The sequence below is a fragment of the Actinia tenebrosa genome, unplaced genomic scaffold (assembly GCF_029948245.1).
Source record: "Actinia tenebrosa isolate PJP-AT-01 unplaced genomic scaffold, QUT_ActTen_1.0 PGA_scaffold10__47_contigs__length_13832649, whole genome shotgun sequence".
Classification (NCBI taxonomy): domain Eukaryota; kingdom Metazoa; phylum Cnidaria; class Anthozoa; order Actiniaria; family Actiniidae; genus Actinia; species Actinia tenebrosa.
Genome location: NW_028292570.1, coordinates 8513344 through 8530755, shown reverse-complemented (window position 1 = coordinate 8530755; position 17412 = coordinate 8513344). Strand labels below are relative to the sequence as shown.

The following is a 17412-nucleotide window of genomic DNA, read 5'->3' as shown; positions in this document are numbered from 1 at the left end:
TTTCTTTGTAAAAAGTTCCCGATGTTTGAAAAAAATCATACTTCCGTAGTTTAGGCCCTGGATAAGCGAGGAAACAAGTTTCCAGAAACATGCTTCCTTTTAAGAATGTTTGCAAAGGTGGCAAAAACACCGGGAAGCATGTTTCCTCAACATCGGTTAGCGCATGCGCACTTTATTGTTAATTACCTTTACATCTCCTCGTCCGCCATCTTGTTTTCACAAGATAGAGCGAGGCTGTTAAGTAACGAAATTTTATAATGTTGACTTTCGCGGCTAAACCAGGAAACATCGGGAAACATGTTTTCATGCGTCTTGTAAGTGTGAAATGCTTCTGCCGCACAGCAGAAACATTTTTGCGTCTTGAAAGCAAAATTCGTTGCACGCAGCAAACATTATGTTTCGCATGTGGCTAAACTTGGAAACATTGGGGAAACATGCGCGCAGTTAACATGGTTCTGGAAACATGTTTCCTCGTCTAGCCAGGGCCTTAGTTTATGGCAACTTTGAATACCAATTCTTTACCTGAACGTGACGTCAAATGTAAAACCTCTTTGGTTTATTTATTTATTTATCTATTTATTTATCATATTTATTTGTACGGCTTTTCATTGCACTCGTCATTCATCTACCCAGATTCCAGAAATCTTTTTTTGTTTTCCCTTTGCTTTATCCCGCTAAATACGGCGGTAGCCGAAGAAAAATAATCTTATTTGATTTCTTCTCAAGTGAACGATATAATGTTATTCTATACGGTGTTTAAAGTTATAATTGCGTGGGCCTCCAGACTGTACCGCATCCACCAAATCCTTTTCTTCCTCTTGAATAATGTTCTTCAATATTACAATCGGTACGTAAATTCTTGGCTTAGGGGCGAAAGAAGAAAAAGAAAAATAGTTAGCTTGGAAACTTGAAATAAGGTTAAACTAGAAATTTAATTAAACTGATAAAATAAAATAACCTTTTTATTTGTTCTTTTTCTTTTTGTCGGCGTTTTTTCTTTAATTTTCGCTTCTTGTTTTTATTTAGCTTTTCCTCTGTCTTTGTAGACGAATCTAAACCTTCTGTTTGTTGGTGTGACACTTCACCCGAACGTGATGGGGTCGCCGTAGAAGTGGTCGTAACCCTACCTAGATAGCAAGAACGATAATTAACTCAGTAAGACATTATTCGGAGTACAATAATTAATAGATATCTATTCACCTTGAGTTTTGCTATTGACTGTCTGTTGGAGATCCTCTGGTTTTACAGTAACAGTGTACACCTTCTTCAGCTTTGGAAGAGGTACCGGCCATTCTACATAAGTAAATAAACAAATAAATATGTAACTAAATAAATAAAAAATAAAATAAATAACTAAAAAATACCTAAAATGAATGAATGAATGAAAAAAAATTTCCCATCTTTTTCAATTTGAATATGGTTTCGTGATGACAACAGGGAAAAAAAGATAAAAGATTGCGGATTTCTTTGCCTAAAATTCTTCATTGAAGACCAAACTCCAGAGTTGAAAGGTAATATACCATTTCCAAACATGCGCGGTAGTTTTTTACTATTAGTATAAGATAACGTCATCCTCTCGAAATTTCTTTCAAGAAAAATTAATTTGGCTGAGCTCAGGCTACATCTTCCCTTGATACCATTTCCCCAGGACTTAGTGGATATTAACTAAAACTGAACAGAGCTGAAGCCCTCAAAGACTGACGTCACGGCATTGTTGCAAAGACTGATATCTGACAGATTATAGCGGTACATGCAGGTTTAAGCCCGACGGAAACAAAAGCTGAAAGAACGGAAAGCTGCTTGTAAAACTGAATTAGCTTCCGCATAGTTGATATTGCTTGCAAGCGCACCTTCCTGATACAATTTAAACTGAACTGAAGCAAAAGCAGCAACAAACTGCAACAAAAGTAAAGGTATGCCAAAAATAAATTTTATCCATATGCTTGGGTTCATTTTCACTGTCACTTTTCATTCTACTTCCGTTTGTAACGGACGAGAAAAAGATACGAAAGAAACTGCAAACAGCAAGAGTTGAATGTTTGAGATCTTTATGAGAGAACCCAGAGTTATAAAGAAACAATTAGTCAGAAATGAAACAAACACCACATGATTAATAATTTTAACAGTTTTTTAAAATTTTGTACTAATATTTTGATGCGAATGTGATTGATTGATTGAGCGAATCCAAGTATCAGACCTGAACTCACTGCTTCTTCTATTGCATTGTTTTATTCCCAAAACAAAACAATGATATGTCTACTATAATACAATTTGCAGCGTGCTACTCTTTTGCAGATTTCCGACCGACAACGTTTTTTGAACTAATACGTGTATACATTGCATAATATTTACTTAACTCTTCTGCAACGCCATAAGGAATGTTAAATGAGTCAAAGAATATTTAATTATCTAAGTGAAATAAATACATATAACAAGAAAATCAACGGACCGTCAGATTTGTCATATCGTTTCCATGGTTTTCAGAAGTATCACGGTGTGAAATAGGCCTTTGTTTATGATATATGATCATCTAGTTATTTATGCATAGTGGTTTCAAGGTTCTTGCTGGATGACTTGTTCGAACAAACGTCAAAGGCTTTTCAAAGCAGTAAATTATTGCATTTTGAATCATCAGTTTTAAGTAAGCTCAAGTGAAGAAGGCACGAAAAAAACCCACTTTATTGCCATCTGTACGACACTGTTCTAAACTGAAGACAAGAGATTCAGTCTAATGACTTTACGTTACTACATGAGCTATGGGTTCTGGATCAAGCAAGAAGAAATCTAAGGCAACCATCTCAACAGTGAAGGCAGCACAAGCATTCAAACACCCTGACAAAACTTCTGGCAAAAAGAAAGGAAAGGCAAACGTTCTAATTTCGTTTCATTCAAAGAATTACCAGAAGGCACAAGAAGCTGGAAGCATTATTCGAGATAATGGCTACAATGTCTTTCTCATATCTGAAGGAAGTCCGTTTGCTTTGGGGCTGCGTGAACAGAGCGTTCAGTGGTGTGACGTTTTCGTGATAATCGCTACGTTTAACTACCAGCGTTCTCATTACTGTGTAGAATTAGCAAATTACGCAAAAGACAAGAAGAAACCGGTTGTTTCACTTTTAGCTCAACCAAATTACTCGCCTTCTGGTTCAGTAGGAGCAATTTCCCTGGCATGGGGAAAGCCAATACACCACGTTCAAAACTCGCAAGAAAGTAACGATCAGCTACTGGTAGCACTCACAGAGAAGCTGACAGGAGTCGAACGAAGTACGGTTTCCATGCCAACACTCGATACGGTCGAAGGATCTGGCTTGAAGACAGAAAAGACACAGGGTTCTTATGTGTGTATCGTTTATTTGGAAGAAGGCGTTGAGGTTGCTAAGATGGTAAAGTCTGGCCATGGTGTTTCTAATATGGGAGCGGCAGCAAACACACTTAATCAAGTACCAATCAAAATGGGGGATCCTAAAGGGTCAAATATTGAGTTGATCAAGGGATGTAAGGTTTTTATACCAATCCTGACATCTGGGTATCAGGATTCCTCAAAGTGTCGAGAGGAATATGAATGTGCAAGGAAGCATGAAAAACAAATAATCCCGGTCAAGGGAGAGAAGTTTTGGCCATCTGGTTGGCTATCTCTTGGTATAGCTGGTAAACTGTACTATGAATTAACTGACTCCAATCAAGCTTATACACCACACAAGAATGTTCCTGACAGCACACCTATGAATGACTTCATCTTCGCAGTACTGACAGCATATGAAGGGGAACTGTCGGAAGAGGAGAGGGAAAAGGTATGTATTGTCTATTGTGTCATAGTGGAGTACAAATAGTCCTCCATTCCTATCGAGCAATAAATCCTTGAAGCCATATATTCACACCAATTAATGCACCCTTTTCTCATATTCATTGATCCTTCACTCCATCATCCTTCTATTCCATCTCTGCTAGCCCCCTCCACACACTGCACTAGTAAGTTGTTCTACTGCTTGGTGTTATAAATATAAGACATGAGTTTCTGATAGCTGTCTTGAAGCTATATCAAGTAGTATACGATCATGGTATCATAAATAATTGCATGTAAGCTGTCATGTCATTTGAAAAATACACAAATGCTGTATTTCTATCTTTGAAACAATACATTTTCTTACAATTGCCTCTCAACAATGCAGGCAGATATTGCAGCACTGACGAAGAAAATAGAAGAGGTAAAGGGAAAGCTGGATGAGTGGCCACCAAAGCCAAGGAATCAGGAAGAACAAAGATCTACACCCCCTCCCCCTGAGAAACTTGTAACACAAGATACAGAAAACCTGCCATTCAACTATATCAAATATGAGGTCACAAGAATGAGCTTCAACCCACCAAAACCGCTGTTTGACAAACATGGGATACCAATCGAGCAGAAGTTTGACATCATGTTGTCATATCAGTGGGATATCCAGGATTTTGTGAGGAATGTTTACATGGAGATGGACATGAAGACATTCAAGACATGGATGGATATTTGGGGAGGAATGCAGGGAAACATCAATGAAGCTATGGCAACGGCTGTGGAGAACTCAACTCTAATGATCTCTTTCCTGACAGAGAAGTATCAGAAATCAGTCAACTGCAATCTGGAGTTGATGTATGCCAAACAGAAGCAGATGCCAATAATTTTCATCAATGTCGAGCCTAATCTTCAGCTCAAAGACTGGATCCAAGAACTGGTTGACAAGACTGTTGTCTTCAATATGAGTTCAATCAGTGATTTTGGGGAAATGGATAAAGGTGTTCCCAAGATCAACCGACTTGCAGAAGCTGCAAGGAATTTGATGAAGTGGTCAGCTGCTCAGCCTAAGAAAATACGCACAGATGTCTCAAAAGAGGTTTACAGATTGCAGAATTTGTTAGAAGATGCTCTTATTGCACTGGCAGAAAAGGAGAAGAGAAAAAGATATGAGACCTGTACACGATGTGGGGCACAGTTTGAAAATGAAAGCTCAGCAGGATGTAAAGTTCATGGAGCATATTACATGGGTGGAACTATCCTGGCAGGTAGATGGGTATGCTGCAGTCAGCGTGAGAAAGATGGCATGGGGTGTGAAAAAGCTAACCACATCACTATATCAAGGAAATGGACTGAGATGAGTCATAAAGGGTGCTTCCAGTGGAATCCAAAATAACTTTCATTAACAATGTGGCTTAATAAACTCTATCCTAAAACCCTGAAATTTAATTGGACAGAAGGAAAAGACATCCCAGATAAAAGAGAGAGAGAGTGAGCCAAGGAGTATGAAATCTTGTTATGGGCAAAAGTGGGGACTATAATATTTATCACAAAACTGGTTTAAAAAGTTCATTATTTTCCATTGGAATCATAAAGCACAGCCATTGTAACTCTAATCTCAGAAGAGAGATAATGGGCAACTATATAATCTCCTGACAATACTCTATTTATTATTATCACAGCATTGGCTAAAAAAAAGTTGAAAGAATTCTTTGCATTAGAAATATATATTCAATATTTATTCTTGTAAATTAAAACATAAAATTATGTTAAATGTAACATGTGAGCTACATATATTTATAACTTCAAAACATTTACTGTGTTGCTTGCTTTAAATAAATATTGCTTGCAGACTGATGTGCAACCAGTTATCATTCAGCAGCCCAGAATATTTGACAAACAAGAAACAACTTCTGGGCTTTGTTCATTGAGCATCAGATGAGATAACTAACCACTCTGTGCCAATCAGACCACCATTTGGTCAAAAATACAATGGGTTTTTCTCTCTTCTGCCTCAATCTTCCCCATCCCCATCCCCAACCAGGAATGCCTGCAATAATGTGGGCTATACATTGTTTAGGAGTTTTTTTAATCAAAAGAGAAAGCTGAAGCGAATATAAAAAAATATAAAGTACAAATTATGGAATGTAGCATAGGGATAATTCTACCATGATATTTTTAAGGCACTAAGAGAAAAATCAGAGATTTCAAGTTGCATGTGTCTTTAGGAAGAAACATGGGGACCATGAAATGGTACAGAGGAATCTACTCTAACTATTTCTTTGATTGACAGAAGTGTATTGCCCAATTTCCATGTCACAATTGTTGTCTCGATTTGCACGTCGCAAGGAAAACATTAAAAAATTTAGTGAATGTACTGTTCACATGAATTGATAACATACCTAAACACTACAACATAGTGGAAGGTAGGATCATTCCCGAGTCTATATACACCTCTTGGTTGGACATTTAGTTATAACAAGTGAAATCAAACCCAGGAACCAGAATATAATAAATGTATTTAGTAGTAATCGTTCAAAGCTTATGAACTCACCACTTTCCTCAGTTTTAATATCCTGCACTGGGTGTTCTAAATCTTTTCTCTTTGCTGCCCTTATAGGCTTGTTTAAATTTTCAAGAGTTTGTTTTTCTATTTCTTCATCTGAGCTTTCTTCATCATCTTGATATAAAGCCCTTAGTACTCGATCCTTAAAGACTACATGGAATAACAAATATAATATAATTAATATTGTTGTGCCAATATTGTTTGAAAAACAAAGTTAGAATGAAAAGAAAGAACTCGGCAACGAATAACTTGTTTTTTGATTTGTTCTGTTTGAACTATTAACAGTACAATTATATCTCAATAATAAGGCAATTCTGGTACGTGAGTCAGTTTTTACCCCCTTCAAGTTCTAGTCTGGCCATGCATAAACCTATAGATATACTTCCAAATAACATAATGTATATATTTTGTTCTATTTTTTTTATTTAATACTTTTGCACTGGAACAGAATGATATAAAACTCTTGCTTGCTCAACCAAAACATTTATAACATTCTCATGACATAGTGTTCCACATCAGAAGGCAAGAGTTTTCTATGCATTCTGTTTCAGTAGATTCAGGAGTGGCTATGGATGGTATGGAAATCAGAGATCTTGGTAAGAGATTTCAATGCCAACCAGGGTCTTTTAGTATGCTAACCAACCTCCACAAAAGCTAGATTGTGATGGTTTTAAGTTTCTTTCACTAAACTCATAGATAATGCATAAGTCATTATAGATGTCTTGTATCAACCACGTAATACATAAATAAATAAATGGAGGGACCATAATAATAATATGTCACATGCATGGATCTTTATACCGTGATAAATTCTAATTCATTAATATTCTTTACATAAAAAATACTTACTAATGGGGATGAGAATTTTATATAAGTTCTCATTGATCATCATTAGTATTATTTGATATAAAGAGGATGACTTTATCAGAGATAAAGTTGTACCTAAGTTTAGATAAAGACTTAGGGCCTTAAAGGAAGTCATTCTCATGCACAATCATTGACGACCCACAACATCATGTCAACTAGTGCCCTGGTCTTGATCTTGGCTTTTTTTTGGGCTCACTGTGGATGGCAAGTGATGTACAAGCCTCTATCATAGTATAAATGTCCATGTTAACGATGTATATACTACTCTTTTCAGTAGATCAAGGTAGGTGGGATTTTTTAAACGCCTTATTAGCGTAAGTTATGTTAACCACAAGTGCATTTCAAATCGTCCATGTGATGCCAATGTTGTAACACATAGGCGCAGTGCAGTCGAATTTTTATCTTGTAAAAAAGCCTTTTATTTCATTACGTATTCAGATACTCAGTTATAAATGTCTGAACAATGTTCTGCCTTTTTAAAAGATACATTTTACATAAACTTCTAACTTACATGCACATCTTTCCCTACTTGATGCCATTGTCCTCCATCATCATCAACTCAACATATCATCTAGAAAAATAAAATTAACACAAAATGTTGGTGAGAGGTGAGGCATTAGGGCAGCACCACGTGTGCTTCCCTTATACTACATTATGGGTGGTCACACTTGGTATAGACACCTGCATTTTTAATATTTAATGTTAGTATTGTTGAGTGCAACCGGCAAAGATTGATGTCTCGTTCACGGACCAACATTTGAGCATTTTTCAATAAAAGATCTGCAATAAAAAACAATATCTCCAGGGAGATTTATGACTGAATTAGTAATACTATCATCTTCTAAAATCTCTAAAGTTAGAAGTTTGTTGAAGTGTATGCTAGTCGGCAAACATCAAACTTTGCAGGTCGCACTTTGAACCCGCACTTTAACGGTAATGGTAGTAAAAATAAACTACATAATTTAAGTGTGATCACAAATGTAACGTCAGACATATATCTATTTCATATCACACTGACAGCAACATAAATAAGAAGCATGAAAAAAAAGCACAGCTAATGGCTGGCATTAGTCAAAATCATTCACTTTGACAAATGCAACTGACATTTTGATACTTGGTTGAGTAAATACATTTATTTTATTTATCTTATGGTTGTAATTGAATTGCATTTAGAGCAATTTTGTCTGAAATATAATGAATGGTATAAACACTGCAATTTGTTTAATGACTGCGTTTGTAATTCCATACTAAATAATTGCACTCTACTCAGTCCAATTAAATCACTCAAGGATTGAATACAAAGTCAAGTCTTTTTTACTGTGCTTGCATGATGAAAAGGTAGACTAGGAACTCTAGCACATCAGCTGTTATAGCTGTATAGCTTCCTCTGCAGACGTTATTCATGTTGGTCTCTTATTAGTGAGAGGGGATAAAAGACCGACGTATTGAGTATAATTTTAGACTCAAATATAGAGTTTCATGTACTTTGATTGGTGGAGTGACTAGTGGTTCTGAGAAGTTAATCACTGCTCAAGCCATGATTATTGAAGAAACACAAAACGTGCGCGCTTGCTGTGTGCAGTTCTAAATGGGTTGGGGTTGGCAGAACACTTGAAAAGTGATAGGAAAAGCATCTAATGCATACAACACGAACCACTCCTTGAGTGTTCTGTCAATCCCCAACTGCTTTATGACTCCACAAAGCACAGCAAGCGAGTTTCTTACTTCTTTTTTGACATACAGTTTACAGGAACGACAAAACTGAAAATGTGCATCTGTGCTGCATGCTCACATAAAGCACATGCACCCAAAACAGTTATTTTTTGAGAGGTTTTCCAAATTTGCCAAAGTAAAAGTTAATACCAATACGTTCTCTCATTCTGATTCCCCCCTCCTCCCCTCCCCCCCTCCCCCCGATATTCAAGTCTAAAAATATCATACTACAATTATTCCCCTCAGGCTCAGTGATTATGATGAGTATATTCCATGCCATTTGAAATCTCGCGGCTTGGTAAATAATCACAATTTTTGTTGATATATATCAATGGCATGGGATATAAGCTTATTTATAAGCTAAGGAAAGCATTTTGCAGATCAATCTAGATGGCGTGCATTTCATAATATTTTCAAACACAATACTCTTCAGAACCTAAAAATAAGAATAAGTATAGAATAATTCAAAAAAAACAATGCATTACAATATCTATCTCAACAGTCGATTAGGTAGAGTAAGGTTTACCTTTCTTGGAGTCTTCCCCTTGTTGTTGTCTGCCATTTTTTCAAATCCTTCGTCAACGTGAAAGACTGGGCACTACTTTAGTATCTCGTGCCCGCGGGACACCCGGGATCGGCGTATTGACGTTCAACCAAATTGATAAGGATAAAAAAAGTTAATGATATAAATAAGATCTACATTTTGTGCAAATTAACCATTAAAAATGACATGTAATTGTAATTGTCTTATTTCTTCGTTTGTTGTTTGCAAAATATTATAAATTCTAGAATTGGGTTACCTTTGATTTAATTGGCTGCGCAGGGTATGGATTGAAGCAGCATGTGGCGAGTAAAAAGAGTTTCAGTCAGCTAATAATTTAGAAATTTTAAAAGAGGGTCTGTATGCCGGGGTTCACTGACAACTAATAAATTATCGCCAGGAGATTTAACTGACAAATGACAAAAACTGATAACATACTAAAATTTAACTGACAACCGTGACAAAAAAGCGAAGTTTTAACTGTCAACTTCCATAGTGTACCCCTTTCCCTCCCCTAAAGACCTAAAGAATATGAATATATCATCTACACAAGGGCGTGGTTACTGTGGAATCAGGTTTAACTATATATCTGGTATAGACTGGTGTATCGAAAACACGTCAGTAACTCGCTGTTATTTCGTGACATATGCGAGAAGTATTCGCAATATTGAAAAGCCCTCGGCTATATATTTTAACCGCTATGAGTAACACACCACATCTTGATTATTGCGATAAAAAACTGTGCGCAAGGAGGAATATCGTAGAAATCACTTCTAATGAATAACAACACATTCTCAATTGAATAGGTTTCATTTTTATTTCTACGAATGAAATGTAAAACTGACAGCCTGCGAGCTATCAGACGAATCTGAGTCGCAAATCCAAACTACAAGTTTTGATCTTTGCGTTGCTTTTGTGTTGTACAGACTTTTAGCCTACGGTAAGACGGATTGTTATTCGCATGGTCAGTTAGTAAGAATGCTCATTGCTATGGAAAATCCTTGTTCACATCTGTTCCCATAGGGTTCTTTTGTGCCCTTCTCAAGATGAGAGGAAAACCGGGAAAATCGAAGAAAAACTAAAAGAGCGAGGGAAAAGATTACTATATACCGCAAAATTAAACATAAAAAAAACTCACATGTGGTGTTCACTGGGATCAATCTAGTAACTCGACCCTTAGAACCACATGCACGAACACGCTGACAAGCAATCATGTTAGCCAAAGTGGACGAGTACTAGGCAGTGGGTGGGACTACATCTTCCGTGATCTCCCAAGGAAAAGAAAGCTCACTAAGTAAAACAAAAAAAAAATAAAAAAAATTGAACATCAGTTTCCAAAAGTCTGTCAGCAGTTTAGGACACCAAAAGACCTAAGTGCTAACTATCACAGATAAACAGAAAGCAAGCTTTGTGGTTATTGTATGGCCGGCTTTGTTTGCGGGGCCATTGTGTATTGCAACTAATTATGATATTCTCCTCGGATACTGGAAGTCAGTCAATGGCAGTTTCCTGGGTTGCTCTGGTAACCAATGCTGATCCCAGAGAACAAGACACTTTTGTTATTAGGGTTATATCATGAAGAAGCATTTTGTTGAATGGATTCAGTAGGAATAAAGCGTTACGAATTTTGATAAGCTCCTCGCCAAGGCAAACTTTATGGACATTCAATGAATCAATGCATTGCAACTCCCACTCATTTCACCTTGAGGGTGGAACAGAGGTTGTTTGAAAACGATATTCGTCAGTTTTTTAAAGCAAAACCTCACTCCCCACCCCACCCCCCTTCGGAAGTCCCCCGTCGTGTCGAACTATTGGAAAGAAATCCTTTGTTCAAAACTCTACTTCAATTAATTACATGTCATCAACAGTTGCCAGCCGTTTTATTTAAAATACGAGGCACTGATCGTCAAACCTTGGGATAACGTCAATCAGACTTGATTGAGAGAAAAAATCCACATAGTACTGAGGGCTAGTCAGCTAATCAATTACCCTTTATTGGTAACGAGAACCAGCTGAGGCTAAAAAAAAGATTAGAATCAGTTTCATCTCGACTGATAAGTCATTTTCCTTCTCTTTTTATCGACCTCAACGCAAAACAAAACATCGCTGAAGGGATGGGTCGTGAGGCAGTTTACTAGAGACGTACGGCATCTGTCGTGTGTCATAATCCAATAAATATTCGCTTATGGACTACTCATTCATTCATTGCTTCTATATTGCCAATTATTTAGATGAGGTAGCAGCGTTTAACAGCAGTTGCAATCTTTTAGTTTCATCTAATCTAGTTCTGTTTTGACTTTTTCATTGCTATATTTCAGTGCAGGCTAATTGAGAATTGTCATCAGCCGAGGAAGTACGTTATACCACCTTTTTTTTTGGGCGACAGTCATTTAATTTGCCTTCAGCTTTAACAGTGGCGGATATGGGGTGGAGGGGGGGGGGGGGTGGGGTCCAAAGTGGCCGCTACGTTTTGAAATTCTCAAAGCGCTTGTTTGCAAGAGGCGAAGGGCGAAAGACATTAAAAAACCCATATCGACGGAAAGTCGTTTTGCTAATTAAGGAAATTCAGTCTTCAAAAGTAATCATACTGAATTACCAATGAATAAGTTAGAACATTAAAAAGTAAAAAGTGAAAAAAGAACAATAAGAATAAAAAGACATCAAAAGGATGAACGGATGATTAAGTTGGATTAGCATTTTGATTACAAGATTCGAAACTTGTTGTTCAGCTGTCATACGATCTGTAATCAGAATGCAAATGTTATCTCATCTTCTGCAGGGGATCGAAGGTATTTTCTCACCCCTCTCCCCCTCTGTACATACATGGGCTTCATGCCTGATACAAATACGCCTTTGAGGATGCAAGAGGAAAAAAAAAATCATGATCATAATAGTGACTTAATGTTTTCAAAGAAACCATTCCCTAAACACATTCGACTTGAGAATTTAGCACCTCCGTCCATCCAACGCGTGTGCACTTGCAAGGTTTTCTTCAGCTGGCTATCTTGGTATTGACAGAGCATATACAACACGTCGTGTGCCGGTATCATATCTTTCTACTGAGGACAATCTAGTGTAAATAACCATGTGTTGAGCATGACAGCTGTGATTGACAGCTTCAACAACTCCATAAATATAGACATTTGATTATTGGCTTGTCGGGCCAATCAGAGAAGAGCATTTTGTTCGGGAAAAATGGTTGCCACGAGAACAAGGAAAAAATGGTACAATAGATGTTTCCCAGCATTTTTGTGAACCAGGAAAAAAACACTCCATCTTTTCATCGCACGCAGTAGATTTGTAAAACATGTACTGATTATTTTTTCCATCAAGAGAAGGGCTACCTTATCGATATACAGATATATAGGCATCTTGTTGTAAATCCGTGTACTGTCGTGACGATTCACGCATATACACATGACAGGTTATCGTGAACAGGGCATATTTACGGTTCACTAATCTCGAATGTATGCAAATAGCGCGACCTATTTCAAGCTCCACTGAACGCGCATTGTCACCATGTGCAAATAAAACCAACTCAAGCATGCAACAAGAGCGCGTGGAACTTCAGCTAAAGCCGGCGCTGTTGCCGAATAAATGGATAACGAGTGTTTGTTTCGGTTGATGTATTTAAAAGTATAATATTTCAGGCGAAAACGAACAACTTCCGTTAAATCGCAAGACAAGTTTGGGCGATTTGCAACTTGGTGTTCAAACAGGTATATTGCGTGTCCAAAATGAATGAAATAGGTTTTCGATCATAAGCGATGTGATTGGTCATGCTCGGTTGCATCAGAGGCTCTGATTGGCTACCCACCTCATTAATTCGGGATTTGCCCTATAGAGTTCACACCTGAAGAAGGGGTTTGCGCGTGGCTTGTTCGCAGAAGCTAGAAAAGCATTTGTTTTCGCTCGTGCACATTGTGAACAAAGAGCTAGGAGAAAGTACACCAACTCAAAAGGCTCATTCCCGTCTCAGATAGTGTCCAGTTGAGGTCTTTGATCTTAAGGGACCACAAATCTGCAGCACTCGGAAACACTGCCTTCAATACTGCTCACTCTCTTCGCTGTCTTGTCACAGAGCTTTTTAAAGCTTTCAACTATCTGAGCTCATCAAGGGAAATGGTTCTCCAAAGACTTGGAAGTTTGTTTTGCGAAAACTCCTCTCACAGTCGAAGGGAAATGGTTCACGACCTCATTGCCAGTGGAAACTTTGAAACATCTGAGCTCAAAATTGGTAAGCTTCTTGGAAGTGGTGGATTTGGGAGTGTATACGAGACGGTCTTTCGCGGAGAGCGGCTGGCGCTCAAGAAACTACACAAAGGACTCAAAAACGAACGCGCAGCTCGGGAAAGTTTTGAGGCAGAAACTTCTGTCCTCAAGTTTGCACATCCTAATATTGTAAGAACTTTTGCTCTGCTAGTTATATGTGACACGAACTGTATAATTATGGAATATGCTGGGGACAGAAATTTACAGAACGTTATAAACGACTCGTTTGAGTCACTTACAGCTCCACGCCGCACGAAATTCGCCCTGGACATAGCACATGCACTGGATTATGCTCACGAAAAAGGGATTGTACACTTAGACCTCAAACCAAGTAATGTTATGGTATCATGCGAAGATCACTGTAAACTAGCTGATTTCGGTTGCTGCCAAGCTGTAGAAGTTAACGATAAACCTGCCAGTCCGACCAAATCCAACCTGACGGGCACATATGCTTACAGAGCTCCTGAGTTACTTAGAGGTGAATGCCCAACCACTAAGGCAGACATTTATTCTTACGGTATATGTTTGTGGCAAATGCTTACAAGAGAACTCCCTTACGGGAATCAAAACCAGCACGTTATCATTTTTGGTGTAGTGGCTTACCAACTGCGACCAAAGCTATCAGGAGAAATAAATACTTGTGATGAAGAATATGTAAATCTGATTCAACAATGTTGGGAGGCTGATCCAAAGCAAAGGCCTTTGGCTTCCGAGATAGTCGTTAAAGTAAAAAATGTTTTTAGAACTTATGATATCGAAATGTGCTCTAAGGATGTAGCCTTTATATCCAGCGAAGGACAACAGCCAAAACTGAACAGAATTGAACTATGCGGTTCGCAGTCAGAGGAATACGACTCGAACCAGCCAGACACTTACAGCTGCAGTTTTTAATGCGAGAAGAAAGATATAGAACAGCCAACTATGAATGAATTACCCTTGTGCTTGTTCGCATATTAACTTGTTCTTTCATGCAAATCAAGACTTTTAATATAGAAATTTTCATTTCAAACTGATCAAGTGATTAACAATTAACGTATAATGTAACTAGGTTTCCAATTTAAATGTGGTTTATTTTGTAATTTCATACATAAATAATAAAGAAGAGAAAGCTAGACGATTGTTTAGATTATTTTGTAGTCGTTCTGTAGTGACATTGCAGCCTTTTTGACTTGATAGCAAATCATCTCGAATGCACGATATTTTTAATAGGTAGTGTCATAGTTTTTGGATGAATAAACTTCAGCTTTGATCTGGCTGACACACGAAACCGAAGTAGCGCAACCTCTGTTTCCGGTAATTTCGAACTCTATGGCAAAAGAATCAATGTTTACACTTAGCAAATTAAAAAAACTACAAAAAAGGAGTTTGCACTATCGAGCAGACGTGTTTTCAAGCGTTGTGAAAGTCAATCTTGACAAGGGTATTGGAAACAAGATAATTTAGCGCGTTCTTTCTATTTTGGGAATATGGGGCATGTATTGTTACAACACCCCAAGCAGAGCTAAACCATTCTACGGTTTTTGTTCCTGTTAGCGTTGCGAAAGTGAAACGCTTACACTTCTCCATTTATTCCTTAAAATCCAGGAAAATCAAAAGAATTGGCTATAACCGGATTTTGCTCGATTTTGGACGCTTCAATATTTTTGATTTTGTACTTTTAAGCATTAATCTTTTTTCAATTGCAGAATGTAGACTAGCCTTTTGGAACAAAGGCCTCGACACATTTACATAAAGACAAACGCTGATATTATAATACAACAGCTGTCGATACTACTAGTCAATAAAGCGTTAGCTAGCTAGCAACCGCTGGATGGGCCTCGGTAAAGCATGAGTGCCCCGGTATTGTGCTATCACCTGCAGCAGGGGGGAGAGCATTGATCTTCACTTTTGAGCTGTTTTTTCATTGGCTGATGATACAATAGGTTCATTTAAGTTTATGGACAGCGCGTGCCGTGGCTAATCCTTATCTTTTGCAACGACTAAAACTGACTTTTAAGGAAAATTCGAATTTCGGGGTGTCTTGTTTTTGGCTTCCAAATCTTTACAGCTAAAAATGCATAGTTTGTTTCATATGCACAAGGTATAATTCTTTGCCATTTTTGATTAATGCTTGTATTTATCTAGAACCACCAGTTCGGGTTTATTCAAGCAAATCGGTTAACGAATTTATTGAGAAAATGACAGATGGTGTTGTGGACTCTTGTGGACTGGCTCCAGTGGTTACAAGACTAGCTTCAAATGAATTCCTCGAGTCCCGGATTGGTGCAGTTCAGAGCCGAGAGTTCGAGACAGTTCTTAGATAAGAATGACTTTTTCAGGGGAAGGACGGCTAGCGTACTAGCAAAAATTAAATCGTGACTGTTGGAACTACCAATTACAAATTCATAAAACGTGGCTTCAGCTGGGCGCCATAAAAACTAAATATAATATGGCGATAACTAAAATTAAAATACACGAATTTAACAGATGCCATCTACTGAAAATGTCGAGGTTTGGAGTGACAGCACAGCCGGCAACCTTTCAATGACCAAAAGAAAATGTCAGCCGAACGAAAATATATTACCTTTTACCGTAAAACCTTTGAAAAAGAACAAGTCGTTGAACGGAGCGAGCTTAATTTACGGCCTAATTGGTGTCTAGATGTGTCTATTTTTCCTTCTTTTTCTCAGTTTTTCTCATACTTGGCATAGATGGTACATTTAGTTGTAGAGAATGAATAACTATGAATGAATAGCTAGAATCATAGCCTAAAGACATGTTGTATTGTATCGTCTCGCATCAATAATATCTCTACATGATTGTTATCACCTTTCTATATACAAAGTGTGTTTCCCCTTATGCAACGGTTTCTCAATATTCACTAATTTCCCAGGACATATTTAATGACCTTAACTAGAAGGACATAAACGATTTAGAGAGCTGATTCGACCCTGTGACTGCTGTTTCGCTCCAAGTCAGTTGCTAAGTAACCATTAATGGTGCAAAAACGCGGCTCCAAATGGAACAAAAGTTACCCAGCGAAGGTGTGAAGTTTTCTCCAATGCATTTCAGACTCGTGCCTAATGAAATCATATTGAATATAGAATGCAACTGGAGACCAACTGCTGCTTTGTCTACTTTCTTTTTGATCAAGCCAAAATTGAGAGATCCAAAATTAGAAACAAAGGCCTTCTGGGTATTTTAATTTCAGGGCACTGATAAAACATTAGATCTTAGTTTCTGAATCAAAAACCCATAATTGAAACTTAAATTTCTTGACGTACGATTGGCCATGATGGTGATTGCCCTGCTGCAGTTGTTGCTGTAAGAGATTCATGGTTGATATTTTACATTAAACGAAGAAAGATGCATGAGCCTCTTGGGCGAATCTTTTTGGGGCTATTTAGGCCAACAACACTAATGACGTTTCCTGATTCTCCTGTGACAACGAAAGAGAAAGAATTGAAGAAAAATTACCTGATTGTATTAAAAATAATAAGATCATTAAAAGAAATACAAGAAAAGGAGCTATTTGAAGTTTTTTCTTGAGTTTGTTTTTTTAATCTAGATCTAGATCTCTACGCATGAATCAGTTTGCACCTCAGTCAACCCTCCCCTCAACGTTTTATCAAATTCATTCAGACCCTCTTACTCTTACTATTTAATCTAGACGGGAACTAGATTTCTCCTGTTTTTGTTTTAGTC

At 37.6% G+C, this 17412-nt stretch overlaps 3 protein-coding genes across 4 annotated transcripts; 2 read left to right on the top strand and 1 right to left on the bottom strand.

Annotated features, from left to right (window-relative positions):
- Positions 1-550: 550 nt before the first annotated feature.
- LOC116297190 (uncharacterized) lies at positions 551-9492 on the bottom strand. Of its 2 annotated transcripts, XM_031705369.2 has the most exons (6): positions 9442-9492; positions 7714-7773; positions 6324-6485; positions 1201-1293; positions 959-1127; positions 551-863 (listed from the first exon to the last, which is right to left on the bottom strand). In XM_031705369.2, exons 2-6 carry the CDS (start codon positions 7739-7741, stop codon positions 839-841), a joined length of 477 nt encoding a protein of 158 aa, XP_031561229.1. In that variant the 5' UTR covers positions 7742-7773; positions 9442-9492; the 3' UTR covers positions 551-838. The 2 variants fall into 2 exon arrangements, with proteins under 2 accessions (XP_031561229.1, XP_031561228.2); XM_031705368.2 differs by lacking the exons at positions 6324-6485; positions 7714-7773; positions 9442-9492 and adding an exon at positions 1365-1655.
- Positions 2539-6300, top strand: LOC116297189 (uncharacterized). Its single transcript, XM_031705367.2, has 2 exons — positions 2539-3791; positions 4170-6300. The coding sequence occupies exons 1-2, from the start codon at positions 2757-2759 to the stop codon at positions 5163-5165; spliced, it is 2031 nt and encodes a 676-aa protein (XP_031561227.2). The 5' UTR covers positions 2539-2756; the 3' UTR covers positions 5166-6300.
- Positions 9493-13169: 3677 nt separating the features above from the next.
- Positions 13170-14995, top strand: LOC116297195 (serine/threonine-protein kinase mos). The gene has a single exon (XM_031705374.2). The coding sequence runs from the start codon at positions 13579-13581 to the stop codon at positions 14617-14619; it is 1041 nt and encodes a 346-aa protein (XP_031561234.1). The 5' UTR covers positions 13170-13578; the 3' UTR covers positions 14620-14995.
- The last annotated feature ends 2417 nt before the right edge of the window (positions 14996-17412 follow it).

Coding starts and splice junctions, on each gene's coding strand:
- LOC116297190 (XM_031705368.2), bottom strand. CDS start 1,572: ATGACGTTATCTTATACTAATAGTAAAAAACTACCGCGCATGTTTGGA. Junction 1,128..1,200: donor AGTCAATAGCAAAACTCAAG/GTGAATAGATAT, acceptor CTTGCTATCTAG/GTAGGGTTACGACCACTTCT. Junction 864..958: donor GAAAAAGAACAAATAAAAAG/GTTATTTTATTT, acceptor TTCGCCCCTAAG/CCAAGAATTTACGTACCGAT.
- LOC116297189 (XM_031705367.2), top strand. CDS start 2,757: ATGGGTTCTGGATCAAGCAAGAAGAAATCTAAGGCAACCATCTCAACA. Junction 3,792..4,169: donor CGGAAGAGGAGAGGGAAAAG/GTATGTATTGTC, acceptor TCAACAATGCAG/GCAGATATTGCAGCACTGAC.
- LOC116297195 (XM_031705374.2), top strand. CDS start 13,579: ATGGTTCTCCAAAGACTTGGAAGTTTGTTTTGCGAAAACTCCTCTCAC.